The 24,395-nt window shown below is 42.0% G+C and overlaps 1 protein-coding gene across 6 annotated transcripts in view; it reads left to right on the top strand.

The window, feature by feature from the left end:
* The window catches only part of nbeaa (neurobeachin a), a 108,205-nt gene that overhangs the window by 31,657 nt on the left and 52,153 nt on the right, over nucleotides 1–24,395 (top strand). For all 6 annotated transcript variants that reach the window (XM_039618700.1, XM_039618702.1, XM_039618701.1 and 3 more), the window contains exons 3-12: nucleotides 5,212–5,312; nucleotides 7,773–7,868; nucleotides 8,046–8,167; nucleotides 10,914–11,040; nucleotides 12,833–12,952; nucleotides 13,817–13,963; nucleotides 19,958–20,155; nucleotides 21,129–21,262; nucleotides 21,925–22,033; nucleotides 24,152–24,304. In XM_039618700.1, the coding sequence (XP_039474634.1) occupies nucleotides 5,212–5,312; nucleotides 7,773–7,868; nucleotides 8,046–8,167; nucleotides 10,914–11,040; nucleotides 12,833–12,952; nucleotides 13,817–13,963; nucleotides 19,958–20,155; nucleotides 21,129–21,262; nucleotides 21,925–22,033; nucleotides 24,152–24,304 (1,307 nt within the window). The remainder of the gene's footprint in view (nucleotides 1–5,211; nucleotides 5,313–7,772; nucleotides 7,869–8,045; nucleotides 8,168–10,913; nucleotides 11,041–12,832; nucleotides 12,953–13,816; nucleotides 13,964–19,957; nucleotides 20,156–21,128; nucleotides 21,263–21,924; nucleotides 22,034–24,151; nucleotides 24,305–24,395) is intronic.

Below are 24,395 nucleotides of genomic sequence, written 5' to 3'. Positions count from 1 at the left end.
ACTGGCAGTGGCACAGAGGTGGACTATGACATTACTTTGAAGAGAAGATCAGCCATATTTAAATAAAGGCTTTTGCTCTTTATGCATGAAGAACTTATTGGTCACACTTTGTTTATGATGATGGTAGTGCTTGAGGAGAGAAACATGCGGATGTATCGCTTAATTATCCTTATTTACTGGTATTTGAAAGAAATGTTAATGTTAACAAAATATTATGATATTATTATTATTTAAATAGTTAATAGGCCTTAAATCACAGTTTGGGGTTGAACACAATTGCCTTGGTTAACATTAGCTTTAACTTTTAATAGAATGTGTTTTTTATTCAGTTGCAGTGACACACACACACACACACACACACACACACACACACACACACACACACACACACACACACACACACACTAACCTTATAGCTATTAGGCCAGCAGTGTTATCTGTATGCATGCCTTCACAATGACTGCTTGCATGTGAGGCATTCAGGGGACATCTTCAAACTGTGACTACAGAAAGTCGAATGTGTCAAAACTTTGCCAAGATCTGGAAGAAGACCCAAAACGTCACCCTTGGTTAGAATTTTCAGGAACCACTTATTTTGGATTGCACGCTTGGTGTAAAGCTTCACTGATATTGAAAAATAGGTAAAATTCAGACTAGAAGAGCAGAGTCTGTGTTAAGGTCAGTGCCTTGATGTCTAAATCTGCATTTATATGTAATGAGTTCCTTCTGTGCCCAAACTCCAGCTCTCCACCGTGTGTCCAAGTTTCATGCACTTTGTCCTGCACTTTTTGCATAACCTTGCTGACAGACAGAGAGGAAAGAAGTCCTCTACCAAGGCCAGTGGCCTATCTCTCTACTTTAACAAAGGTGATGGGGATCCATACCAAAACCTAATGGACTGTTCTTTAACAGATGCCCAACCTCTCAACCTTGTAATCCTGTTGACGAAACAAGCTGAATCTGTAAACGTGCCTCCACCTTGATGGAAAAAACTCTGATGTTTTTCCTTACATCAAAACCTATTCCACGTGTCCATGAGTGTTTGCCCTGCAGTGAAACATCCATAAAACCCTCCGGTGCAGCAAAAGCAAAATAACAACCTCGATGTGTTTCTGTGTGCTCGCTGCCATTTGTTCACAGGGCTTGATTGCAAAACAACACATCCACATTCATCTCTTTACATGAACGTATTGACCTTGGCTTCCCTTTAATGATGCCTCGGAGTGCACATCTTTTGCCCCACCCCCCCAGTGTCCTCTCTGCCCTAGCTAGCGCCGCAGGATGATGTGTTTTATAACTTCTCTGACTTATTACTGCTCACTACAGCAGAGTATACACCACTTAAATCAATTTAATGCCGATTCTTCCAGAGAGCTGTGATTCTAACATTTTTCCAAACCTATGCAAAATGACCTACATGAATTGAACGCAACAAAAACAGAGCTTAGGGGTTTTGAATCTAGGACATTGTGTATTGCATTTTCCTGTCATACCCAGCACCTCAGTGAGATATCCCTCTCCTTTATTCCCTGTCGCTAGGCTTTGGCTAATGAAATATTGTGGGAAGACTCTATTCATATCTAGCAGGCCTAATGGGAAAGAAGAGCCTTTCTAAGCAGATTGGCTCCCTCTAAGAGAGCTGTGCTGTCTCTCTGCCATATCCACACTGATCTGTTGTGGTTGTGTAAAGTGAAAGTCAATGAAGCAGGAAGGTCATTTGGGCTAAACAAAAGCCTCAATGTGGTATTTAATTATATGCTTGAATATTGAGAGGGAATTGTATTTAAAGCCTTGTTTTTGTCATTTAATGACATGTAGCCATTAAACAAAAGCTCTTTTGCAGCCTTAGAGATGGAGGTGACAAATTGTCACTACTGTCTGTAAAATGTGAACAAATTGAAGGAATAGTTTACAATTTTGGTAAATATGAATATTTGTTTTTTGCTAAAAGGAGATTAATACTACTCTGCATGCTGTTTTTTTTGTACTATTAGCTGTTAAATTACATGTGTGGTCAGAAGTTTACAGAAACTCATCATTGTGCAGTATCTTTAATTACTTTAAAAAAGGGAAGTGGGTGCACAAGTTTGAATTTGGTTTGGATTTTATCTAATCTACACAGGATGAAAATTTAAAAATGTAGAGCCTCTGATATTTGCCTATACTCAAATCTTTTAAGTAGTGCTGTAGCTTCTTCAGTGCCTTTTAACCCTGTAAAGCTGGATACAAATTAAAGCTCATATCTGCAAATTAATATTGACTTAGTTTATTTATTTATTTTTTATTCTCACAATTATTTCACACTTCAGGCTTAAAGGGTTAACCTGACAGGTCCAAGGCCTGTTAACTTCTTGTGAGTGATTATAATTGATTTTGCCAGGTTAAAAATTGGTATTGGACCAATGCTCAGAACAATAGGAAAGAACTAGGAAAGAAGATTTAGAAGGAGAATTGTGTAGATTTACATAAGTAAACAATTGTACGTAATTACGTCAGATGTGTCACCCTTAGATGAGAGGATATTTAGTTAGGTTAGGATGTTCAGACAACCCAACAAGCCTGCCATGAACTGGAAACTGTTGGAACACTGGCTTCACTGGCCATAGTGGAGTGGTTTTTGCCATGGACTGAGGAGATCCAGAACAAACAAGAAGCTCCTGCTCCAAATTCGACACCTTCGAGCTAGACTGGAATTTGCAGCTGTCCACATGAATGAGCCAAATGCCTTTTGCAGAAACTTTTTATGGTCAAAGGAGACAAAGATTGAGCTAACTGGCCACAATGACATGAGGTTTGTTTGCAGGAGTAAAGGCGAAGCTTTCAAACATAGAAACATTGGGTCTGTACCAAGAAGCTAACCAGTTTACAGGGAGTGCAGAATTATTAGGCAAGTTGTATTTTTGAGGAATAATTTTATTATTGAACAACAACCATGTTCTCAATGAACCCAAAACACTCACTAATATCAAAGCTGAATGTTTTGGAAGTAGTTTTAGTTTGTTTTTAGTTTTAGCTATTTTAGGGGATATCTGTGTGCAGGTGACTATTACTGTGCATAATTATTAGGCAACTTAACAAAAACAAATATATACCCATTTCAATTATTTATTTTACCAGTGAAACCAATATAACATCTCCACATTCACAAATATACATTTCTGACATTCAAAAAACAAAACAAAAACAAATCGGCGACCAATATAGCCACCTTTCTTTGCAAGGACACTCAAAAGCCTGCCATCCATGGATTCTGTCAGTGTTTTGATCTGTTCACCATCAACATTGCGTGCAGCAGCAACCACAGCCTCCCAGACACTGTTCAGAGAGGTGTACTGTTTTCCCTCCTTGTAAATCTCACATTTGATGATGGACCACAGGTTCTCAATGGGGTTCAGATCAGGTGAACAAGGAGGCCATGTCATTAGTTTTTCTTCTTTTATACCCTTTCTTGCCAGCCACGCTGTGGAGTACTTGGGACGCGTGTGATGGAGCATTGTCCTGCATGAAAATCATGTTTTTCTTGAAGGATGCAGACTTCTTCCTGTACCACTGCTTGAAGAAGGTGTCTTCCAGAAACTGGCAGTAGGACTGGGAGTTGAGCTTGACTCCATCCTCAACCCGAAAAGGCCCCACAAGCTCATCTTTGATGATACCAGCCCAAACCAGTACTCCACCTCCACCTTGCTGGCGTCTGAGTCGGACTGGAGCTCTCTGCCCTTTACCAATCCAGCCACGGGCCCATCCATCTGGCCCATCAAGACTCACTCTCATTTCATCAGTCCATAAAACCTTAGAAAAATCAGTCTTGAGATATTTCTTGGCCCAGTCTTGACGTTTCAGCTTGTGTGTCTTGTTCAGTGGTGGTCGTCTTTCAGCCTTTCTTACCTTGGCCATGTCTCTGAGTATTGCACACCTTGTGCTTTTGGGCACTCCAGTGATGTTGCAGCTCTGAAATATGGCCAAACTGGTGGCAAGTGGCATCTTGGCAGCTGCACGCTTGACTTTTCTCAGTTCATGGGCAGTTATTTTGCGCCTTGGTTTTTCCACACGCTTCTTGCGACCCTGTTGACTATTTTGAATGAAACGCTTGATTGTTCGATGATCACGCTTCAGAAGCTTTGCAATTTTAAGACTGCTGCATCCCTCTGCAAGATATCTCACTATTTTTGACTTTTCTGAGCCTGTCAAGTCCTTCTTTTGACCCATTTTGCCAAAGGAAAGGAAGTTGCCTAATAATTATGCACACCTGATATAGGGTGTTGATGTCATTGGACCACACCCCTTCTCATTACAGAGATGCACATCACCTAATATGCTTAATTGGTAGTAGGCTTTCGAGCCTATACAGCTTGGAGTAAGACAACATGCATGAAGAGGATGATGTGGACAAAATACTCATTTGCCTAATAATTCTACACTCCCTGTAGATGAACCCCACCAGTCCATCCAAAATTATATCAGAAGCTTTTTGATGGCTACCAAAACTCTCTGATTGAGGTGCACCCTGCTAAGTGATGTTTACCCAAGTGGGAGTAGAGGGGATGTATGTGTATATTCGAGCCCGTATGTACAATTGTGACCCTGTGTGGATTAGAGAAAATCAAAACTCCGTTCGTATTCTCAAAGTCATTAAAGATGTAAGCTGTACAGTCATTGCACTCTGGAAAAGAACAGTTCAAAGAAATCATTAAAAGCCCCAAATCACCACAACATTCATGCCTATGATGAGTGCATGTAAACGTTTGACCACAGCTATATTTGTGAATCATAATTAACGCTGTCACAGCTGACAATATATTTAGCCCTTTCTCAGTTGTTTGGCCTTCTATTCCCTGATGTATTAAGATCATTATGTACTAATGGAGCTTTATCTTCCGTTGTCATGTGTACTCTGACCGGATTTAGCAGTGCTGTGAAAAGCAACACTCGTTGAGGTTTGAGGTTGTGTGTTTTTGTTTACATGGCAGTAGGTCTGAGTACCTGGATGAAGCGCCGCTGATTTTTACTTCTCTGAATAATAAATTGCTCAACTGACAGTATAAAAACCTGTCAGTGTCTTATGCCCTCACCATATTCTATCAAAAATGTCAGTAGAGAGCCTTCCAAACGCTGACTCACACACAAACTCATAGGAGCATGCACATTCAGGATGTCGCTGCCGTCTTACACTTACTTTCTGCCTTTGTGTGTGTGTGTTTTCTTTGTTGTCAGACCTTCTGGTGGACATGCTGGGAGTCATGGCCAGCTACAGCATCACAGTCAAGGAGTTGAAGCTGCTCTTTAGTATGCTGAGGGGCGAAAACGGCATCTGGGTAAGTTTTGGTGGTGATTTAAGAAGCGATTAGAATTTTAGATTGTGGGTACGTCTCCGCAGGATCTGTCATTTCCACGACTTCTATGTAAGCAGGTGAGCAGTGTTGTGATCTAGGCTCCTTCATGCAAATCAAGGGCATCCAGCGCAACTCAAAGCCTCTATAAACTCAAAACTAGCTGTTGTCAGTCGACAACGACAGCAACTGCAGGGCTTAAATTCTTGCAGAAACACATTTTGTTACACTAAAGCTACTTTGGGCTGCTCTCTTATTTCCCAAGGGGGCTGCGTGTTTGATTTGGCACAGATTTCATGCTGGATACCCTTCCTAACACAAGCCTCCCATTTATCCTGGCTTGGGACCAGCACTAGGAGTTAACTGGCTTGTGACCCCCACCCCCATGAGACTGAAATTGTGTCTCTTCCTGGTCATGAAGCAGGGGTATTTCATGTGTTAACCTCTGCACCAGTCCTGGAGAGCTTTTTTGGAAACGAGCTGCCACTTTGGTCTCGGTTTGAAAATCTGGAAGCAGACAGCCCACACGAGTTCATCCAGTAGGGTGCAGATTATGGTTTGCATGGTTGTAGCTTTAGAGAATAAAATAAGTCATCCAATCTAGCGAGTTCTCCAGCAGGCGTCCAATGCCGGGAAGCGGTGTGACACGCACCATTAGCTGCGGGCTAAGATTCATGCACTTACTGGTTCTTTACAATTTAACAAATATCAACACTACAAAAAAATTGTGATATATGTCATAAGTATCTCCTGTGTTTCATATTGTGAGCATTTCTGATGTGGTGTACCTCAGGGGACAATTCAACGACAGAAGGAGCTTCAGTCGGAAACCCTTTGTTTGCTCAGATGGCAGCAGACCAACAAATATATCAAAACATTATTGAAGATTCATGTCTGGTTTGAGAGGAGCTGGTATTCACGAAGCAATATTAATTTTCCCTGATGATTATTGGGATGTTATAACCTTGGATATGTTTAATCTTTTTAGGTTTTTGGGGTTTTTTTTGTTTTCACAGATGTCACATTTGCTGCTAAATTAGACATTTCACTGTTTTTGATTTACTGGTATTCACTTGCTGTGGAAGCTTAAAAAATGCACAGTATATTAACCATACAGCATGAGTTTGTCTGCGTGTCATTAGTCTGGATGTCAGTTAGTGAGATGTCTGTGCTAATAGACTAGAATAAAGCAGGATGGGTGTGTATACCTTTGTGTGACTCCATGTTAGGATTCATTTTTGTATGTTTGTTAAGACAAGGGCACTTTAGCTTGTGTTCTTGTTTTTTTCTTTTTGTTTTTGCTTGTAATTGATTTTATTAGTGTAACTGAAGAGAAGCATGTTGAAAAAAAGTGACAGTGAAAGCTTAATCAGGTGTGAAGGTGAATGAGCCAGTAGAGTCCAGTAGAGTCACATTCAGTACACATATAATCATCTGAACTGCTCTGTGAAGCTGAATGCTTTCCTCTGGGATTTCCATTTCTTCTTCTTTACTTCTCCTTACCACAAACTTTCTTTACTCTTGCACAGTGAGCCAAATAAACGTCTGTTATCACAAACTGCCAATTTGGCATTGTATTCTCAGTGAATTGCTTTGCAGGCAATTGGAAGAGAGTTTGATTAATACATTTCCTCCTTTATTGAAACGGCAACATGAACCACTCTTGCACTTTGGTTGCTTCAGGCTTTTATACTGAAACGCATATGCTGTTTATTGTCGAATTTCTGCTTAAATTGGCTTCTGCTATTGCTGATTCATGCTTACTTTTAGAGCTACAAACGCCAGTACCTGAAAATGGGATTAATTCAGGAGCTTAGATTTGGGAGTGCTTAGTGCAATCTCAGCTTACATTGCTTCTTGTTGTAAGCTTAACAGCTCCCTGTAGTTTGCTCATTGGCCCACCTTCTAGTCGGACGGTTTAGCTGACTCAGAGCGGATGTTTTAAAACTGTACTGTGGAGATTAACGAGGGCTTTATGAGTCTAAACCGTCTCCTATGACATCCTTACTGACTGTAGTTTTAGCAAGGTTCGCAGAGTGTGCGATGATTCGGTATCCGTTAACTCATCCTGTGAATCCTTGCCACTTCTTCGGCAATCCCCCCTCTGGTCACTGATCAGCAGCCCACTGCTCTCTGCTGTCCAATATCTATCACTAACTCATCCACCTACCGCTGTTTTCCCATCTTTTCCGATTCCTCCTCCCCTCAGCAGCCCTCTCCAGAGACAGATCGATTAAGGGTTGCCATGGTATTGATGAGGTGTTGTCGGGGGTAGGACGGAGGTGATTGAAGAGTTATTGATCCAGCTGGGTTGTGGTAGAGATGTGATGTCACACCATGTTTTTTCTTTTTTTTTAAACAGTCTTACTCTCCGCTGTGCCCCTGATAGGGAGCATCTGTCACTTAATAATGGCAGTCACTTTGGTCTTTCCTCCTCTCCTCCAGCCAAGACACGCTATCAAGCTGTTGTCAGTGTTGAACCAGATGCCACAGAGACACGGCCCGGACACCTTTTTCAACTTTCCAGGCCGGAGTGCAGCGGTGAGACTGACCAGCACGCACTAACCACTTATACACTCAAGCCTTAATATAAGAAATCTATCAGAATAATTCTTTTCTATCCAGATCAATCCATGCTTGTTTACACTCAGTCAGCTCATATTAAATGGCATTTTCTTGTGCATATGAGTGTAGTGATAGCTGATTGTTCTGCTCCAGGCTATAGCTTTACCACCAATTGCCAAATGGCCATATCAGAACGGATTCACTATCAACACTTGGTTCAGGCAGGATCCACTCAACAACATCAATGTGGATAAAGACAAGCCGTACCTCTACTGGTAAGTTCATTCATCTGGACTGTTGAATAAGTTAAAGAAACATCTTCAAACTTGAATGTTTTCATGAATTTCAATGAAGACTCAGCTCTAGCACTGTTAAAGAGTTTCTGTTAGCTGTGAATCGTGCACTTATTTGCCTGACTTGTTGACCTAATGATGTCACTCTGATATTATTGTGTTAGAGAGGCGTTAAATCGAGGAAAAGGAATCAAAACGTCGCCAGGTTGGGTTTTTTTTTTTATCAGCCCTCCGGGATCACAAAAGCACAGGGTTTCTTTGTAGACTCTCGGTATGCTTTAAAAAAAAACTCTAGATAGGTTTGAGAAAAAGAAAATGACAAAAGAGGCTCAGACATGAGCAAATTTCTATACTGGCAGCACTCGCTAGTGTTCTCAGTTTAAAGAAATTTTACTTTTTGTGTAAGAAGTGGCTTTAGTTCGTACGGACGTCCTTGTGCTTTCACTATTGATCCAAGCAGAGGAGCCGACATAGCTGCACAAAGCAAGTTCAGGCCTGTTCCTTCTGGATGTCAAAAAGCATTATAGTTACAGTTGGAAGAAAACTAACCTGAGGTGAACACGGATGACATAGTTTGAAGGAAAGTGTGCTGCACTTAATCACAGCATGCGAAAGCACTTAATAAACTGCAGACTGCAATTTGCTGCAATTGGTGTGAACGCCATACAGGATAGGTTCACAAATGTGCATGTAAGAAAGGTTTCACTTGGTGCTTTTGGAAAGGTTGAGCGGACAGATTTCCGTCAGGATGCACGCACGTGACGGGTTTTAACATCACGTCAGAAACTGAATGAATCAAAAGAATTCTGGGTTAAAGGGAGGGGAGGTCAGATTGCTTGTGTGAGACAGAGGATGAACTGAAGTTGTTGTTGTGTTTAGGCAACAAAAGCTACTTTTGGCTTATTCAGAAGGGTTCACAACAGCAAGCACAGTTTCCCTTGTGGGATCAATAAAGTGTCTATCTATCTATTTCTAAGAACTCCCACCGTGGGAACTTGTCGTGGAGTCTTGGGGCATGCATAAGTCAAAGTGCAGCTGTTACAAGATAAAAAAAAAATCTGAAAATCAGACAAAATCTTTTTTTTTTTTTCATGTTTTCAATCATCATAACAAGTTGCATTTGTAGGTTTTTAATAATTTTTTAAGACATTGTTTTAATCATGTTTCTGTTTAGACGCGTAATCCATATCATATTTGTGAAAAGTGAATTAGAAATGAGGATTTTTGGTCTTAAATCAGATGTAGAAAAATGTTGAAGTTGTTTGAGTCCATTCATATGTTGTTTTTCAGCAATTTCAGTACTGCAGGACTCGTAGGAAACAGATCAGCTCTCCTAACACCTCACTTCCATCTTTTGTCATCTTAGAAGTGTTAAAGTGTTGTGTTGTCAGCTGGCCACAGACACAGCGATGATCACATAGCTAACATAGCTCCCGAATCCTAAACAATCAGATCTATTCAAATCTTTTTCCAGCGTTATTTTTGTTCAGTTTTTGAGTGTCTTCAGTGAAACATTTAATATAATGAGTTAACTAGTCAGACTGAATGACATGGTTAGGAAGTTAATAGATAAACAGATAATGAATTAGAACATAACTTTAAATGTCACCTCACTCCATTATAAGTGATCTGTTGGGTGGATGCCTCCTCCTCGCTGTGCTGCTCTGGCCCTCGCTGGCCTCACCGTTAGTGTTGCAAGTGCAAGCCGTTAGCTACTATGAAGCTTCATTAGCTTTGACCTTTTATTTAATTGAACTCCTTCACTCCACTGCTTGGCTTCTTCCCTCCACCTCTTCGCTCTTTGACACTAACTAGCGCCGTCCTGCCTTCACCTCTCCTCCCTCTGATTCATTACTGAGGGAAAAGGTTGTGAAGTCGTCTACAGGAAGCGCGACGTGCATCCATATATCCTCCAGATACTATCTCGGAGATGAGTGCTAATCAGGAAAAGTGCTCGGATGTAATCTTGTTTCCCTAGTAACGGTTTGGTTTGTCAGGTTGTCATGGTAAGCAGGGTGCGAGAGAGGGAGGGCGGCCTCCTCTTCTCTGGCCCAGGTCTTATCATCCTCCCCCAGATGCAGCTGCTACTCCAGCTGCCTGTCTGATACTGGCCTCAGCAGCTGCATGAAGGCCATGATAACGCAGTACATGTCCTACTAATGTGTACCAGGGATTCACTTGAGAGGGATTTATATCTCCTTCCTGGCTCTGCTGTATGCTCGATCCTTCTGGGTCTATTTTAAAAAGAAAATATGTCTGCTTGTTTCAGGAAGAAGCTTAGCTGTGAGACTAGGTTTTATGTGGAGGTTACAAGCGCGGGAAGAGAAAAATTATGTGGGTAAAATGGAGGGAAGAGGATTACTGGTGTTTCTCACAAACCTACAATCTGGGACCCTTGGCATCGCTGAAAGGAAAGCACCTTAAAATCCTGCTTTTTGTGACCCTAAAGGATGCGATATGTGGGTGTGAAAGGTGGCTTGTGCATGTATTTCAGTAGTCAGGATTTCTTGAGGTACAGTTGTATTTGTGAAATAAAATCCAGCTCTTTTAGTCTAAGCAGCTTCATGGTTCACATGCCATTTAGAGGGACAGCTCATTCATGAAGTTAGCCTAACCTAATTTGTTTTCATTTACAGCTAGCTGAAAACTTATCCCAGCCATTTTCAGACTCGTATCTCGACTCTACACCAAAGTGAAATGAGTGTTGCTCTTTCTCATTCTTCTTCAGTTTTCGCACCAGTAAAGGAATAGGTTACTCCGCGCACTTTGTGGGAAACTGCCTCATTGTGACATCGTTGAAGTCGAAAGGAAAAGGCTTTCAGCACTGCGTGAAATATGATTTCCAGCCCCGCAAGGTAAGAAAAAGAAACACCCATTTTCTGGAGCTCCTGTGCCACTTGTGAAATGACACAGCATCAGGAGAGTGCTGCTGCTCTCCCCCGCTTCCGTCTCTCTGCACACACGCCGAATGTTGATGAGTCCAGATAAGGTCTGTCAATTAAGACCTGCACGCTGCCCCTGTGCCGCGCTGTCAGCATTTTGCCACTGTCCCGCACACGCGCTCGCACACATCCTCGCACGCGCACATAAACAAACACACATTACTTGATGAGATGGCCTTCCAGAGGATTTGCTGACCCAGTAGAATCCCTGCACCGCCTAACGAAGTTCCCAGTGGTTCCATTTGATAAATTTCGAAGCCACCGTGTCTCACAGCGTTTTGCCTTGTCGTGTACATGCGTTAATGCGTGTGTGCATGCGTGTACGAGAGACTGAACGCTGGCAGCGCGCACATTGTGCTCCCTACTCCCCATGTATACATGCACCTGCAAAATTACCTCCCCTCTGCACTCCTGTTCCCCATTGCAGTCTCTCTCCAGGGAACCTGTGTGTATTATCACCAGGGAAGATGCTTTCTAATGAAGGCACACAAGCATATTGCTGTAGCCATACACTATAAAGGTGGGCAAAGTGAAAAAAGAGAGAGAACAGAAAGCGTTCTGGTGTGTAAATGAGTTCAACACTGTAGTAATTCATGTTAGCTGACCTTCTTATAGTGAGCTAAAGTAGAGGGCAGTTAGAGTGAGTATTCTCTGTATTACAAAGATATGAATTTTCACTAAGCTAGGAAATAAAATAAAGTCTTGATGAAAACATACAGTAGTGGATACAGCAGGAGGCTTTTGTCAATATCTTTCAATAGTTTGTGTTTATTAAATAACAAGTGCAAAGGTGTAGGTAACACATTTTGTTCACCACAGGCTTCAACAGGTTTGCTTTTACAGTAGCTTAGTAGTCTGTATGATGCATTCAGCCACCAACAGAGCCAATGTCCAAATCAACAACATCAGTGTACCAGATATTTTGGAGCAATCAAGGCTGACAGTGTTTTTCCTTCTATTACTTGCAACCCCAAGAGATCCCTTCACCCCCTCCGAGAAGCAAAAGGAAAAAAAATTAGAATAAAAAAAGCAAATTATCTGCTTTTATTTGCCTAACTTGTGAGCCATTTTTTGTGTTTTTTGTCGTTGTTGGTTTCACTCATGGTTTTCCTCTCTGCTGTCACAGCTCAACACCTCAACAAACACATGACAACAGGCTATAACTCGCTCTGCATTTTGAAAGCAGATGAGGTATAAAAATAGGAAATCCAAAAAAGTGCAATTGCAGCACAGTCCTGTGCTGCTCGGGTGTCATCACTGTGGACCGCCCGACCCCCGTAGCAGTAAACATTATACGCCAAGGCCGGTGCCTTGTTCCTCAGTTCTCAGTATGAATGCGTCACCTTTTCACTAAGTTTCAGTTTAGTTTAAATTCAGCCCTGAGGGTTTGGATGTAATGCGTCTGATGGACAAACAACTGTCAGTAATAGCCAAGGTGAGAGCAGAGGCAGAGGAATAAAATCAATTAAAATATCGTTCTGGTTGTATATAAAAACGAAAAAACCAAAACGAGAAAGGTCTCAGTCGTCACGAAACAGTTCTGAAGAACTCCCACAAATATAAAAGCCTCGGGTAAAACAAAGAACATTTAGTTCTTGTTTTGATAATTTGGTGCAGCGATGCTTTTCTTGTCTTGATTAATCATCTTGTGTGTGCGCGCCCGCGTGTGTGTGTTTTATTTTAATGTGTTTTTTCAATTTTTCAGTGGTATATGATCAGCATCGTCCACATCTACAACCGCTGGAGGAACTCTGAGATCCGTTGCTATGTGAACGGTCAGCTGGTCTCCTATGGTGACATGGCCTGGCATGTCAACACCAACGATGTAAGGGCGCTGATGTTGTTTGCCGTGGATTTACGTGGTAGCGTGCACAGTTGATTATGAACGTGGAGTTTATTATTCAGCTGCTTCTATTTGACGATTGCTTAAAAAAATAGATTTACCTTCAAAATAAGGATTTCCGCAGCACTGTCAGAAATCCAGTACAGGTCTGGCTCTACTTCACACCTCTCTCCTGTTGTGATATTGGCAGACATTTGAGGTTTGCCCTCTGCATTTGTCAGCAGGAACAAAGTTGTCCTTGGGCCTCTTTCCAACACAGCTCACCCAAACTCCAACTTCCAACTTTTCCATTTAGCAGGTGACAGGTAGCTGCGCGGCCTTTGTTCCCCTTCCATCCTGGCCAGCTTCTGACATTGCTGCCAGTATTGAAGGTTGGCGTCGTTGTAAGAAACTGAGGGAGAGGGTTTTGGTGTTCACGCAGCTCATTCAGAGACTTGAAAGCAAGGGTCTCGGAAAACGTCGACGCTATCGGGGTTTGTTTGGTCCCGAGGGCCGAAGATAAAACGTTTGTCCTCATTTTGAAAAAAGGCAGAGGAGTAAAGATTTCATTGTGATAAGGCCTATGAGAGCGAACGGGACAAATGTAATAGCAGGTGAGAGTAGAGTTGGGACCGAGCGATTAGGAACCAGCAGCTATCAAAGGTTTATCTGTTTTCCACCATCCACTGTTTATTGCTTCAGAGATCTTATGACTCAAAATGAACCATATCTGTCTTTCAGATCACTGTAAAGATCAGAAAACTTCAAAACATATTATTTTTCTCCAAACTGTTGATTTTGCTGATTACATTTCTGTTTGATTATGTCTGAAAGGTAACATTATCTCGTGCTCTGTCTTTCCTTCAGAGTTACGACAAGTGTTTCCTGGGTTCATCAGAGACAGCAGATGCTAACAGGGTGTTCTGCGGTCAGCTGGGAGCCATTTACGTTTTCAGTGAAGCTCTCAACCCAGCTCAGATTTTTGCTATTCACCAGCTCGGCCCAGGATACAAGGTGAGATAGCGCCCGCATCCGTGCTTATCACCACTATAGCACATGTTCTCCAAATGCTTTGCAGTGCTTCAGTGTCACAGTTAGAAAATCCCGGCCACCTGACTATTATTTAATGTTTCTATATGCTTTCTGTTTTCATTCACATTGTTGTTTATAACCTGAGGATTTTACCTGTATCATCAAAGTCTGCACTGTGCACTGGTACCTGCTGCTGTGTGCTGATTTAAACGCCAACAATAACGGTGTTTGATCATATGTAATATCATAAATCAAGGCGATCTTGAAATATTGGGGCCTTACCACCGACCACAAATCTTAATAATTGCACTATTTTAAAGTTAAATGCAGGGTTGAACTAAAAAAAACTAAGAAGAAGAAGCTGAGGCTACAAAACCAACACTGGATAGAAGCTTGGAAAAACATCTGGTTTTTATGAGTCTCCTTGTCTGTTGTGATTGATTGATTGATTGATTGATTGATCATACTTTATTCATCCCGAGGGAAATTGGATTAAGGCTGCCAGCCGTGCCAGCGCCGTCTTACCCTTCCGACCATACATACATTACACAAACATCACATGGGAAGACAGGTCAGAGGGTATAACATGGAAAAGCACAACATGAGGAAAGATAAGGAGAAAAAATAACTCCCCCAGACTGAGCTCCAACAGGAGATCAGTTTGAGAACAGAAAAAACACCTCTGCACATAGCACATGAAAAAACTCTAATACACCAAAGAAACACATGACAAGCAACAGGGGTGGGTAAAGGGTGAGAGACAGCCGATGTAGACAGTACATCCGGGCCTGCAGCCTATGCGCTGGTCTCCATGATCCACCGTCAGCATCGGAGGGAATAAGCGTCGAAGGCGTTTGGAGGGGGAGGGGGGATGAGTGTACATCTGCATGTGTATATATGTCTGTGTGCGTGTGTATGTGTGTGTCCAGAGTTCAGCTGAGACAGTGTCCTTCACCCTGCCAGGCTAAGTAAACAGTCTTCCAGCCAACCCAGGTGGCCTTGCATAGAATGGGAAGAACAGTCTCAACACAGTCGTTATCAGGGTGTTGTTGTACAGCTCCAGCCTTGAGACCGCAGCTGGCGCCGAAGGGGTATCCGCATGAAGTGATGGTGGTTTTAACTTTACTGCGAACAACTCATATGAATTTCAAAGCTGTTCTAACAGTCCAACACTGGTCACTCAATCTCCTGTTGGAGAGCCGCGAGCTTCTCCATGATGTTATCAGACTTACGCTACGTGATGTTGTCATTCTTGTGCTCAAAGAGCCGATTCTGAGAACTCACGACCGCAGTCAAAATGTATGCATGTGTATGGTAGGGTCAGAATATGTAAACAACATGAAAGCATGGGTGCATCCTGCCTTGTGCCAAGAGTTCAGGCTGGTGGAGGGGTAATGGTGTGGAGCATATTTTCTTGGCACACTTGGTACCAAGCGAGCATGGTTTAAACAAAGCCCCACAGAGTATTGTGGCTGACCACGTCCATCCCTGTATGACCACAGCGTACCCATCTACTGATCGCTGCTTCCAGCAGGATAATATACCAAATCATTTTCAACTGGTTTCTTGAACATGACAGTGCACTCAAATGGCCTCCACAGTCACCAGATCTCAACCCAGTCGGGCACCTTTGGGATGTAGTGAAACGAGAGATTCAGCTCGTGGAGCTATCATGTCAATATGGACCAAAATCTCTGAGCAGTGTTTTCAGGACCTTGTTGAAGACATTATGAAGTACTTCATCCCAGTACTAGAATATGAAGTGTGTTTAATGGGCCAATTAGAAGTAGTATTTTAAATAAGAACATTTTTTTAGGCACTTCAAACATTTATCTGCTCTAATGTGTGAAGCTGTAACTTCAAAGCAGGTAAAAAACATGTGTACACATTTTTAGCAATAATACCAAGTTTAATCCAGTATAGAAAAGGCACATCTTAAAAAATTAAATGTAAAAATATACATCACAAGTTATTGTTCAAAGCCAGGCTTTCTGATAGAGGTCATCAGTAATGTAATCTAAAAGGTGCAGGAGTTTTTCCATTTGATGAATCGTGCTTCTGTCAGTTTTAGTGTCATCAATATCAGTTTGTGAAGACTCCTATTTTAACTTCTCAGCAGCTGATGATGTTGTACAGCTTGAGTTCATCTGCCTTCCTTCTCCGTGAGCTTTTTGACTGCCTAGATTTACTCATACACCTAGTTTTTTTTTTTTTTTTTTTTTAAATTTGCGCTCATTTCCTTGAGGATAAAAAGGCCCAAAAAGCAAATACAGAACTATCCATACATGTCACATTTTAACTTAAGTGTTTTTTTTGGTTTTTTAGGACTTTGTGTTCCTGTGGTTATTAAAGTTATTCAAATCAGGCTTCACAATGTTGGGTGTTGAGCTCTGATTGCTCTAGAAATCACCGTTTCTGCCTTTTGGTCTGGCTATCAGTGGCAGCTGAGATGACTTGCCAGCTGTCTGCTTCTTGTTTTGGCACACTTGCACGCCTCAGGCCACTTACGACTTGTTTATGAAGGTGTCCAAAGATGTCAGAATTTTAAAAGCCGCGAGTCGTCACGGGGATAAGGCAGCTGATGTGAAAAACAACTGCTGCTGGGATTTCAGCTGCTTATTAGAAAGAACATATCCTTAATCAGATTTTGTTCTTTTAAATCATTTTTTTCTTTGGCATGTTTGCATGTATTAGATGGCAGCTGTGTGGATACATGAGCGATCTGGGGGAAGGAGAACAGGTGAATGGGATGCAGTAAAGATCTGGCCGGCCTGAAAGCGAAACCACAGGCGCACCGGTGAAGGATTTGAACTTGTCAGTGTGACGCTGACGGGGAAAGATGCAGTATATAGAATGCAGGAGTTAGAGCTGTCTCTCATATACGAGCGCTGAATCATACACGTGGCCTTTGCACCTTTCCTTTTTTCTTTTAATCATCGAGGCATTTGATAGACTAGACTTCTCTTGAGCTCCTCCTAATGATCGCATGCATGGGGTTTGCTGTTTCTCTGCCATGAATACTGATTCCTCTCTCTGTCACAGCCCACAGTTTCCTGAGGCTGATCAGTCAGATGATTGCCTCTCTGCATGGCTTAGAATGGGCTTCTCAGATGCCCAGAAGAGACCATTAAATGGCTCAGTTGTTTTAAAGCCACAGGCCTCGGCGCTGGCATTGTAATGACAAGTGCGTGGGCTTTTCGCTCGGCCAAAGGAGGAACGCCAGTGGGACTCAGTTTGTGTCACACAGCTTCCTGTCTTAACTCGAATGTAGGTCGGTCCTCGTTCCCATGGCTTCACGCAGATGTGGACGTATGTGTGTGTGTTATAAGTTGCTTCTTGGGTTTTGCCTAATCTGTGTTTAGTCGAACTGTATCCACATATATACACACAGTATGTGTGCACGCAGCCGTATTTGGCTCCTTAGTCCCAGCCACTGTCAGTGTTACTGTTCAGTAATGAGGAGCAGGAAGCAGACAGACACTCTGCTTTAGCACAGTGAGGGTGCGCGTGGTGTTCTGGTTGGACGAGGCTTATGATGGCTGACACGCTGTTTGTGCTAAATGTCTGCATGCGCAGTTCAGCACTTCCATGCTCTCCTAATGACGGAAGAAGACGGGACATAACGTCTTGTTTTTCTGTGCGGGCCACGGTTGAAAGGAAGCTCTGGTGTCATTTTATCTTCCTCTGCGTGTGTATGTGTGTGTTCTGTATATGTCCTGCCACTCATGCGTTGAATATGTCACTGGTTACGCTGTTTATCAGAGGTCCAGATGTCCTCGTTGCAGAGCTCTGCCAGCAATCTGGCCACAACTTAATTAATGAACCATGCGAGTATGTATCTGGACACCTGCATTGTGCGCCTGCGTGTGTTGTTGTGTGTACGTCTCATATGTTTCATTATAGTGACATTCACAGTCTTTTTTTGTGGTGTGAGTTGTTAATGTTGAACCTTTAGATAATTCTATACCCTAATAATGGATTTCTGTGCAGATTAACATGTGTGACTAACGCTGGCTCCATCTTGGTAGATTTCTGATATTTTTGCTCTAATTCCGTTTTAGAAAGTGTTTAGAGTTGACATTTAGTTTTGAATATTTTCAGATAGCCAGTCCTAGATTTATTTATTTATTTTTTTATAAATAGCTTCCATAATAAGTCAGGCAGCATTTCTGTCAGATGCTGGAATTCTCATCCTGAAGAGTTGGCCGTCATTCAGTAAACTGTCTGGAGTTGCAGGCAGGCGAAGGATGAGCTGAATGGTTTAAGCGCGCGTGCACGGGCTCGTGCGCCGTTATCACTGCAGGCCATGTCGTATCTGCATCTGTCAGGTGCGAAAAAGGCAAGAGTTGTCGCTTTCATTCCTCTCGGTGTGAGGGGACACATGTTTTTAAGTGCAGCCGTGTAAGGCTTTACATATGTAAAAACCCGCGCTTTAATGCATGTTCCTCCTTCCACCTGACGGATATCCCCTTATGTCTTCGTACTTTGAAGAGTCAGCAGAGATCTTTCACGCTTTCAGCAGCACGCCTTCCCCCTTTTTACTATGGCAACCTGAATGCAAGCTCACATTTAAAGGAGATGCGTCTATACATACACACACACCTTGTAAGTACAGCACAATAAACGGGCTGACGCTGCAAAAAATCTGCATCCTAATAAGTGCATTAATTTCACATTCAGGCTATACAGTACTTTGTAGGGCCCACTCCAAAATAAACTGAAGAGGCTTTTTATTAGTGATTGTGAAGGATTATTGCAGAATTTGAGGCAATTTTTAACAGATAAGCTTATTAACACACGCTGCTTCACAGAGGAGCTGTTTAACACGGGGTCATCGGCTCCCGTATCTGACTAAAGTAATATCTTCTTAATTCAGAAAATAGAAGCATGCTGTAATTACCATTAATTACTCTTGCAAACAATGCTGTGCTGTGAAGACTGTGTGAAAAGTGGCTTTAGATGCAGATTAGTGGCCTCTCCTGGCTCCTCTTTGCGTGTCCATGCAAGGAAGCGTTTTGTGTTTCTCGGAACTGAATCAGAGAAGGTTTAGTGTAAATTTGTATTCAGCCCTTGGACGGAAATAAGGATGTTACATTTAGTGGTGCATGGTTAAAACTGCTCAGGGCAATTTTTTTCTTTTTTTACGGTAGACCTCAGATGAAAGGTTTAGAAGAAGACGGGCCTGCAGGTCTGTCAGCGGCCCGCGGCTTTCCTGTGCAGTCAGGCTGAGTGAGGTACCTGGGGACCCAGACGCTTGAAGGGGGAGAGCGGCCCCCGCCTAGAGCTGCTGCAGAGGGTGGCAGAGCAGTCCGCTGGCCTTTCATCTGCTGGGCTTTATACTTTGTGTGTAGCAGCACTGCTGCAGGACACATGAACCCAGAGACCTGTGCAGATAGACGGATATAGATACAGATGAAGTGCAACCTACAGTTCCTACAATTTGTGCGTGGACTAAAGAAATGTGTCTATCTTTAGACAGCGTGTCCTGGTTTCAACATACTGCTGTGTTACATTCGTCCATAATGTCAGTGGAGGAACAGAAAAGTGAGAAAATGATCCAAAGTAAAGCTATTTTAGATTTCAGGCTGTGTGGGTTTTTTTGTTTTTTTTTTTGTGGGATAAATGTAAATAATGTTTCCCTTCTCTCTTGTGTGTTTGGTGTTGGTGGACTACAAAGAGAGAGATAAATTTGGATCTCCGAGCGCTCCTCTCCCACACATCCGCTCCCCCATCCATCTCTTATTCTGGGCTAATTGAATTAGTGCCCGGGTTAGCGCTGTGTTCATTAAGCTAATGCTGTGTTGTTTACACACGGCTCATGCTGCAATTAAGCAGACTCCATTTTGGGTGTTGAACTTGTGCACACAGAGGCGCGCTTCTGTCGTCTCGGGGAAAGTCATTTGTCTGTCTGATTCAACGGTTTTCTCACACAACCCTTGACATCTTCTTCTTCCTCCACCTACACCGCCACTGCAGAGCACTTTCAAGTTCAAGTCCGAGAGCGACATCCACTTGGCTGAGCACCACAAGCAGGTGTTGTATGATGGAAAGCTGGCCAGCTCCATCTCTTTCACCTACAACGCCAAGGCAACGGATGCCCAGCTCTGCCTGGAGTCGTCGCCCAGGGAAAACCCTTCCATCTTCGTCCACTCACCGCACGCACTCATGCTACAGGTTAGTTTGGCTTGTTTCTTCTGAGAGAGCTCGCTCTAAATCACAGCCCACAGCTCTTGATGTGTTTAGTAATGCATATATGAATGACTGAAGTGGAATGAAGTGATTGCTCAGTGTGATTATCGTGCTAGTTTTTCATAGGCTGACTCACACTCGCCTCAATTGCATTTGTGAAAAATAAGTGGTATTTACCTTGCTTGGAGTACTGTAGATATAAGGGATTTCCTCAGTATAAGATATTATAGCTGATATGATATTTAAGAAAATATATAAAACAGATTTTATTTTGACAGGACTCTTAGATCTTAGTTTAACCCTCTTTGAAGGATACTGCTTGTAGTTATGTTTAAGCAAATATCTTTCAAGGTTGATGGAGGTCTGCTCAACCAGTGGCGCTTTTCTTTTCTTTTCTTTTCTTTTCTTTAAAAAAAATCTCCTGATTTCTGAGAATTCCCTCAGTTGCACAGTGTGTGAAAAATGCACCGACCATTCAGACAGCAAATTCTCCATTTTATAATTATGAGGGCACAAAGGGAGTCCTGTTTTTTTCATCCAGTTAATTTAGTTAAGGGAGGTCTTGCAGTTGCCTTTTTCATGACTTTAGTTCAGTGGGTTAAAACAGCTTAAAGTGGTACACAGGTACCATTTATAGCCCTAAGGAAATGCTCCGTTTTGAGATAATTAAAATTATTTTGAAGTAAATTGTTTCAATTTGTCTCTGTGGGATCTAAAACCAGTCTTTAAAAAAACAAAACAATAGATGCACTAAATGTGTGTGTGAAAAGAAGCAAGTCTTAAATTACCATATGTGGAATAACCCTGTAGTGGCGAACAATGTCTGCAACATTTTCTCTTGTTAAGTCTGCATATGAGAGCTGTTTGCTCTTTAATAGCAGTGAAGTGAGTGTGTGATTTTTACTGTGTGAACATGTCAAATAAAGTCAGTGCTAACAGTCTTTTTTCCAACCCACAGGATGTGAAGGCTATTGTTACCCACTCCATCCACAGTGCCATTCACTCTATAGGAGGCATACAGGTCCTGTTCCCTCTCTTTGCTCAGCTGGACTACAAGCAGCTCAATGACAGCAGTGTGGATACCACTGTCTGGTGAGTCATCTGCATAAATACAGAGAACCTGATGGCTGTCTGAAGAGCACTGATATCAACTGCACCATTTTTTCTTTTCCAGCAGAGGAAATCAGGCTGAAGCTTCAAAAAATTACATGTTTTGTTTGCTATGCAGTGCTGCAGCTGATCCTGGTAGGGACCCCGAAACAAACTAGGGAAAATGAGAAGAAGTAAATATAGACAATAGGTGAGATTAGAGAAAGGTAAATGTTGTATGTGGGAGAGTTGTCTTCCTTTTAAAAGAATAACCTCGGTTGTGCTGCAGGCTACAAAATAACCGATTACAGAGAGTAAAAGGAGGAAGAGCGAGGTGTTTTAGAAAGTCAACGTGTTTTCCTCGCTGCAAGATTCCCCTAAACCGCCCCATCTCATGAATATTAATCCAGTTACATCCAGTATCGGGCAGCTTCTCCACATCGTATTATTTGCAGTCTGATTATTTTAAAAAATATCATCAAGGAAATGACAATAAGAAACAGCAAAGCACCTTGCTTATTAAAAATATATGTTGGGGTATGTGAATGTGGGTCTGAAGAGTGATGAAGCGAACACGACATGGATCGTCTTGCCTGCAATAGTAAACATGTTTTTGTCCAGTAGTGATTTCAGTGCAGCATTGCTGGTGTGTGCTTATGTTGCAGTGCTACTCTGCTGGCATTCCTGGTGGAGCTGCTGAAAAGCTCAGTGGCCATGCAGGAGCAAATGCTGGGCGGTAAAGGCTTTCTGGTGATCGGATACCTGCTCGAGAAGGTCAGTACAAAAGCCTCCAGGAAAGAGTTTGCATTATATTTGAGCTCCATTAAGTTTATCAGGGGTTTCTATCATGCTTTACTTACATTCCGCTGTATTATCTGCTAGGTAGCTTATATGTATGTAGCTATTTAAACCTGATGCGGTGTAATGCAACCATATTTTTGTCATTTGTGGTTTTGTTAAAATGTTTTGGGCTATACTGACAGGCGCTTCTTTTATTTTGTTCAGTGTGATATTAAAGGTCAAATTTATTGCAATGTTGATTGCATTTCATCAGTATTAAAAAACTGTGCAAAAGTCTTAAGCCACCTGTCTTTTCTTTATGTTTTGCTTCTAATGAGCCCAACATTCCTTATATACATGTTTGCATGAAGGTCTTTCAAAGTTTTTATTTGGACATTGGCTGCTTTTTCACTCATTTTCAGTCCAGTCCTTGTATCTGACCATCTTCAGAGAAATGCTTTTGTTTGTTAGTGTACCTATGAATCACGAGATAAACCAGTGTTGTGTCTACACATGACACACAATTCAGCAAATTTAGCACTTAGTTACTAGCAGCCTGTCACAAAACACATAATTTGTTTCCCATTTCTGTTGTTGAATCTGTAAATTTCAAAGATAAATTTGACATAAAATAGTCTTATTAGTTAGTTAGTTAATTTCCAGAGAGCTATTAGCCAATAACGTGGCATATTTCCACATTATACTGCATGTGCAACTTAGTGAGAGGAAAATGGACTAGTGGAGCACAAAAGCAGAAGTGGCAGGCCTGAAAATCATACAGCAGATGAACATTATGTGAGTCAGGTCCTTAAGAAATAGGACAAAATCCAGCAAAGATCTGCCACAGCACCTGAGAGATGTATCTGGATCTTAAGTTGATCCATTTACTGTTCACTGAAGCCTCATCAGAAATGGTCTCAGTGGAAGAGTGGCTGTCAAGAAGCCATACTTAAGGAAGAGAAATGGGTGGGGAAGGCTGAGATATGCTAAATTACACTAGAATAATTGGGACTGAAAATCAGCGACAAGTGTTATGGAGTGATGAATCCAAATTTAAAATTTTGACTCAAATTGTCACCAATATGTGAAGTCAGGAGAGAGGTACAGCAGTGTCTACAGCTATCTGTAAAACACGCTGGAGACTTTTACCATGCAGTACCATCTGCAACATCTTTTTCATGCTGAAAACATTTCAGCATGATAATGATCCCAAACGCCAATCTAATAAAAGCATACCTGGATAGAAAAACACACTGAAACACTGTCGGTCATGGATTGGCCTCCCCAGAGCTCAGACCACAATATTACTAAAGCAGCGTGGGATCATATTGACAAAGAACAGAACAAAAGGCAGCATAAAAGAGCTTTGAATGTCCTTTAAGAAGCCTGGAGAACTATTCCTGATGACTGCTTAAAGACATTACAGGAAAGCTTACCTAAGAGAGTTCAGGCTGTGCTAATAAGGTGGTCATATCAAATATTGACTTTCAAGCTTGTTAGAATATGATTTAGTTGTGTATATGTTTCCCGTTCTTCTAGAAAATGTAAAGAAAGGAGCGTTGTCTCAAGGCCTCGGTGCAGTGCTGTACTTTGTTGAGTTTTTTAACTGAATTTTCAACATATTTATAGGTATTAGAGGTTGTTGTGCGAAGATTGAAATGTGCAGAGGAAAGAGACAGCGATATCATATGCACACTTCTTAACAAAACAGATGGTGTAAATTAATTACCTGAGACCTGTGTTGACCTCTAGCTTAGGTACCTAAAATTATGTATTAAAATGCGTCATTCAGCAAGATGATTGGCTGTATCCGTGGTTACACTGGCTGTACTGTAGGATGACAGCAAATAAAACGTTAATAATAATAATTTAAATAACAGTGTTTGGCTTTGCTGATGTGGTAGCTGTAATGCTCTTTTTGAATGTAGACCCTGCTTTTCTGAGCCCGTTCTTTTTACCTGCATTGTGTTTCTTACTGAAATGTCAGTAACTAACCCTGGGAATTGTTCTTTAGAGATATATGTATCACCCTTGGTCAGTTTTTAAGAATTTGAGGAAAAGGGATTGTTTTTTTTATCAGCTTCAACTCACAATTGCGTGCTCTTTTCCTAGTCTTCACGGGTCCACATCACCAGGGCAGTGCTCGAGCAGTTCCTGTCCTTTGCCAAGTATCTGGATGGTTTACCTCATGGAGCGCCACTCCTCAAACAGCTCTGTGACCATGTCCTCTTCAACGCTGCCATCTGGATACACACCCCCGCCAAGGTCTGTTTATTTTCAGGCATCTCCTAAAATTGTGTGCGAGTGTGTTTTACATGACCTTGCTGCAAAGAAAATAAAGGTCTGGAGGCCTGTA

This window comes from Oreochromis aureus, linkage group 10, assembly GCF_013358895.1.
Source record: "Oreochromis aureus strain Israel breed Guangdong linkage group 10, ZZ_aureus, whole genome shotgun sequence".
Taxonomy (NCBI): Eukaryota; Metazoa; Chordata; class Actinopteri; order Cichliformes; family Cichlidae; genus Oreochromis; species Oreochromis aureus.
The sequence above is the reverse complement of the archived record's forward strand: the minus strand, read 5'-3'. Positions and strand labels throughout refer to the sequence as shown.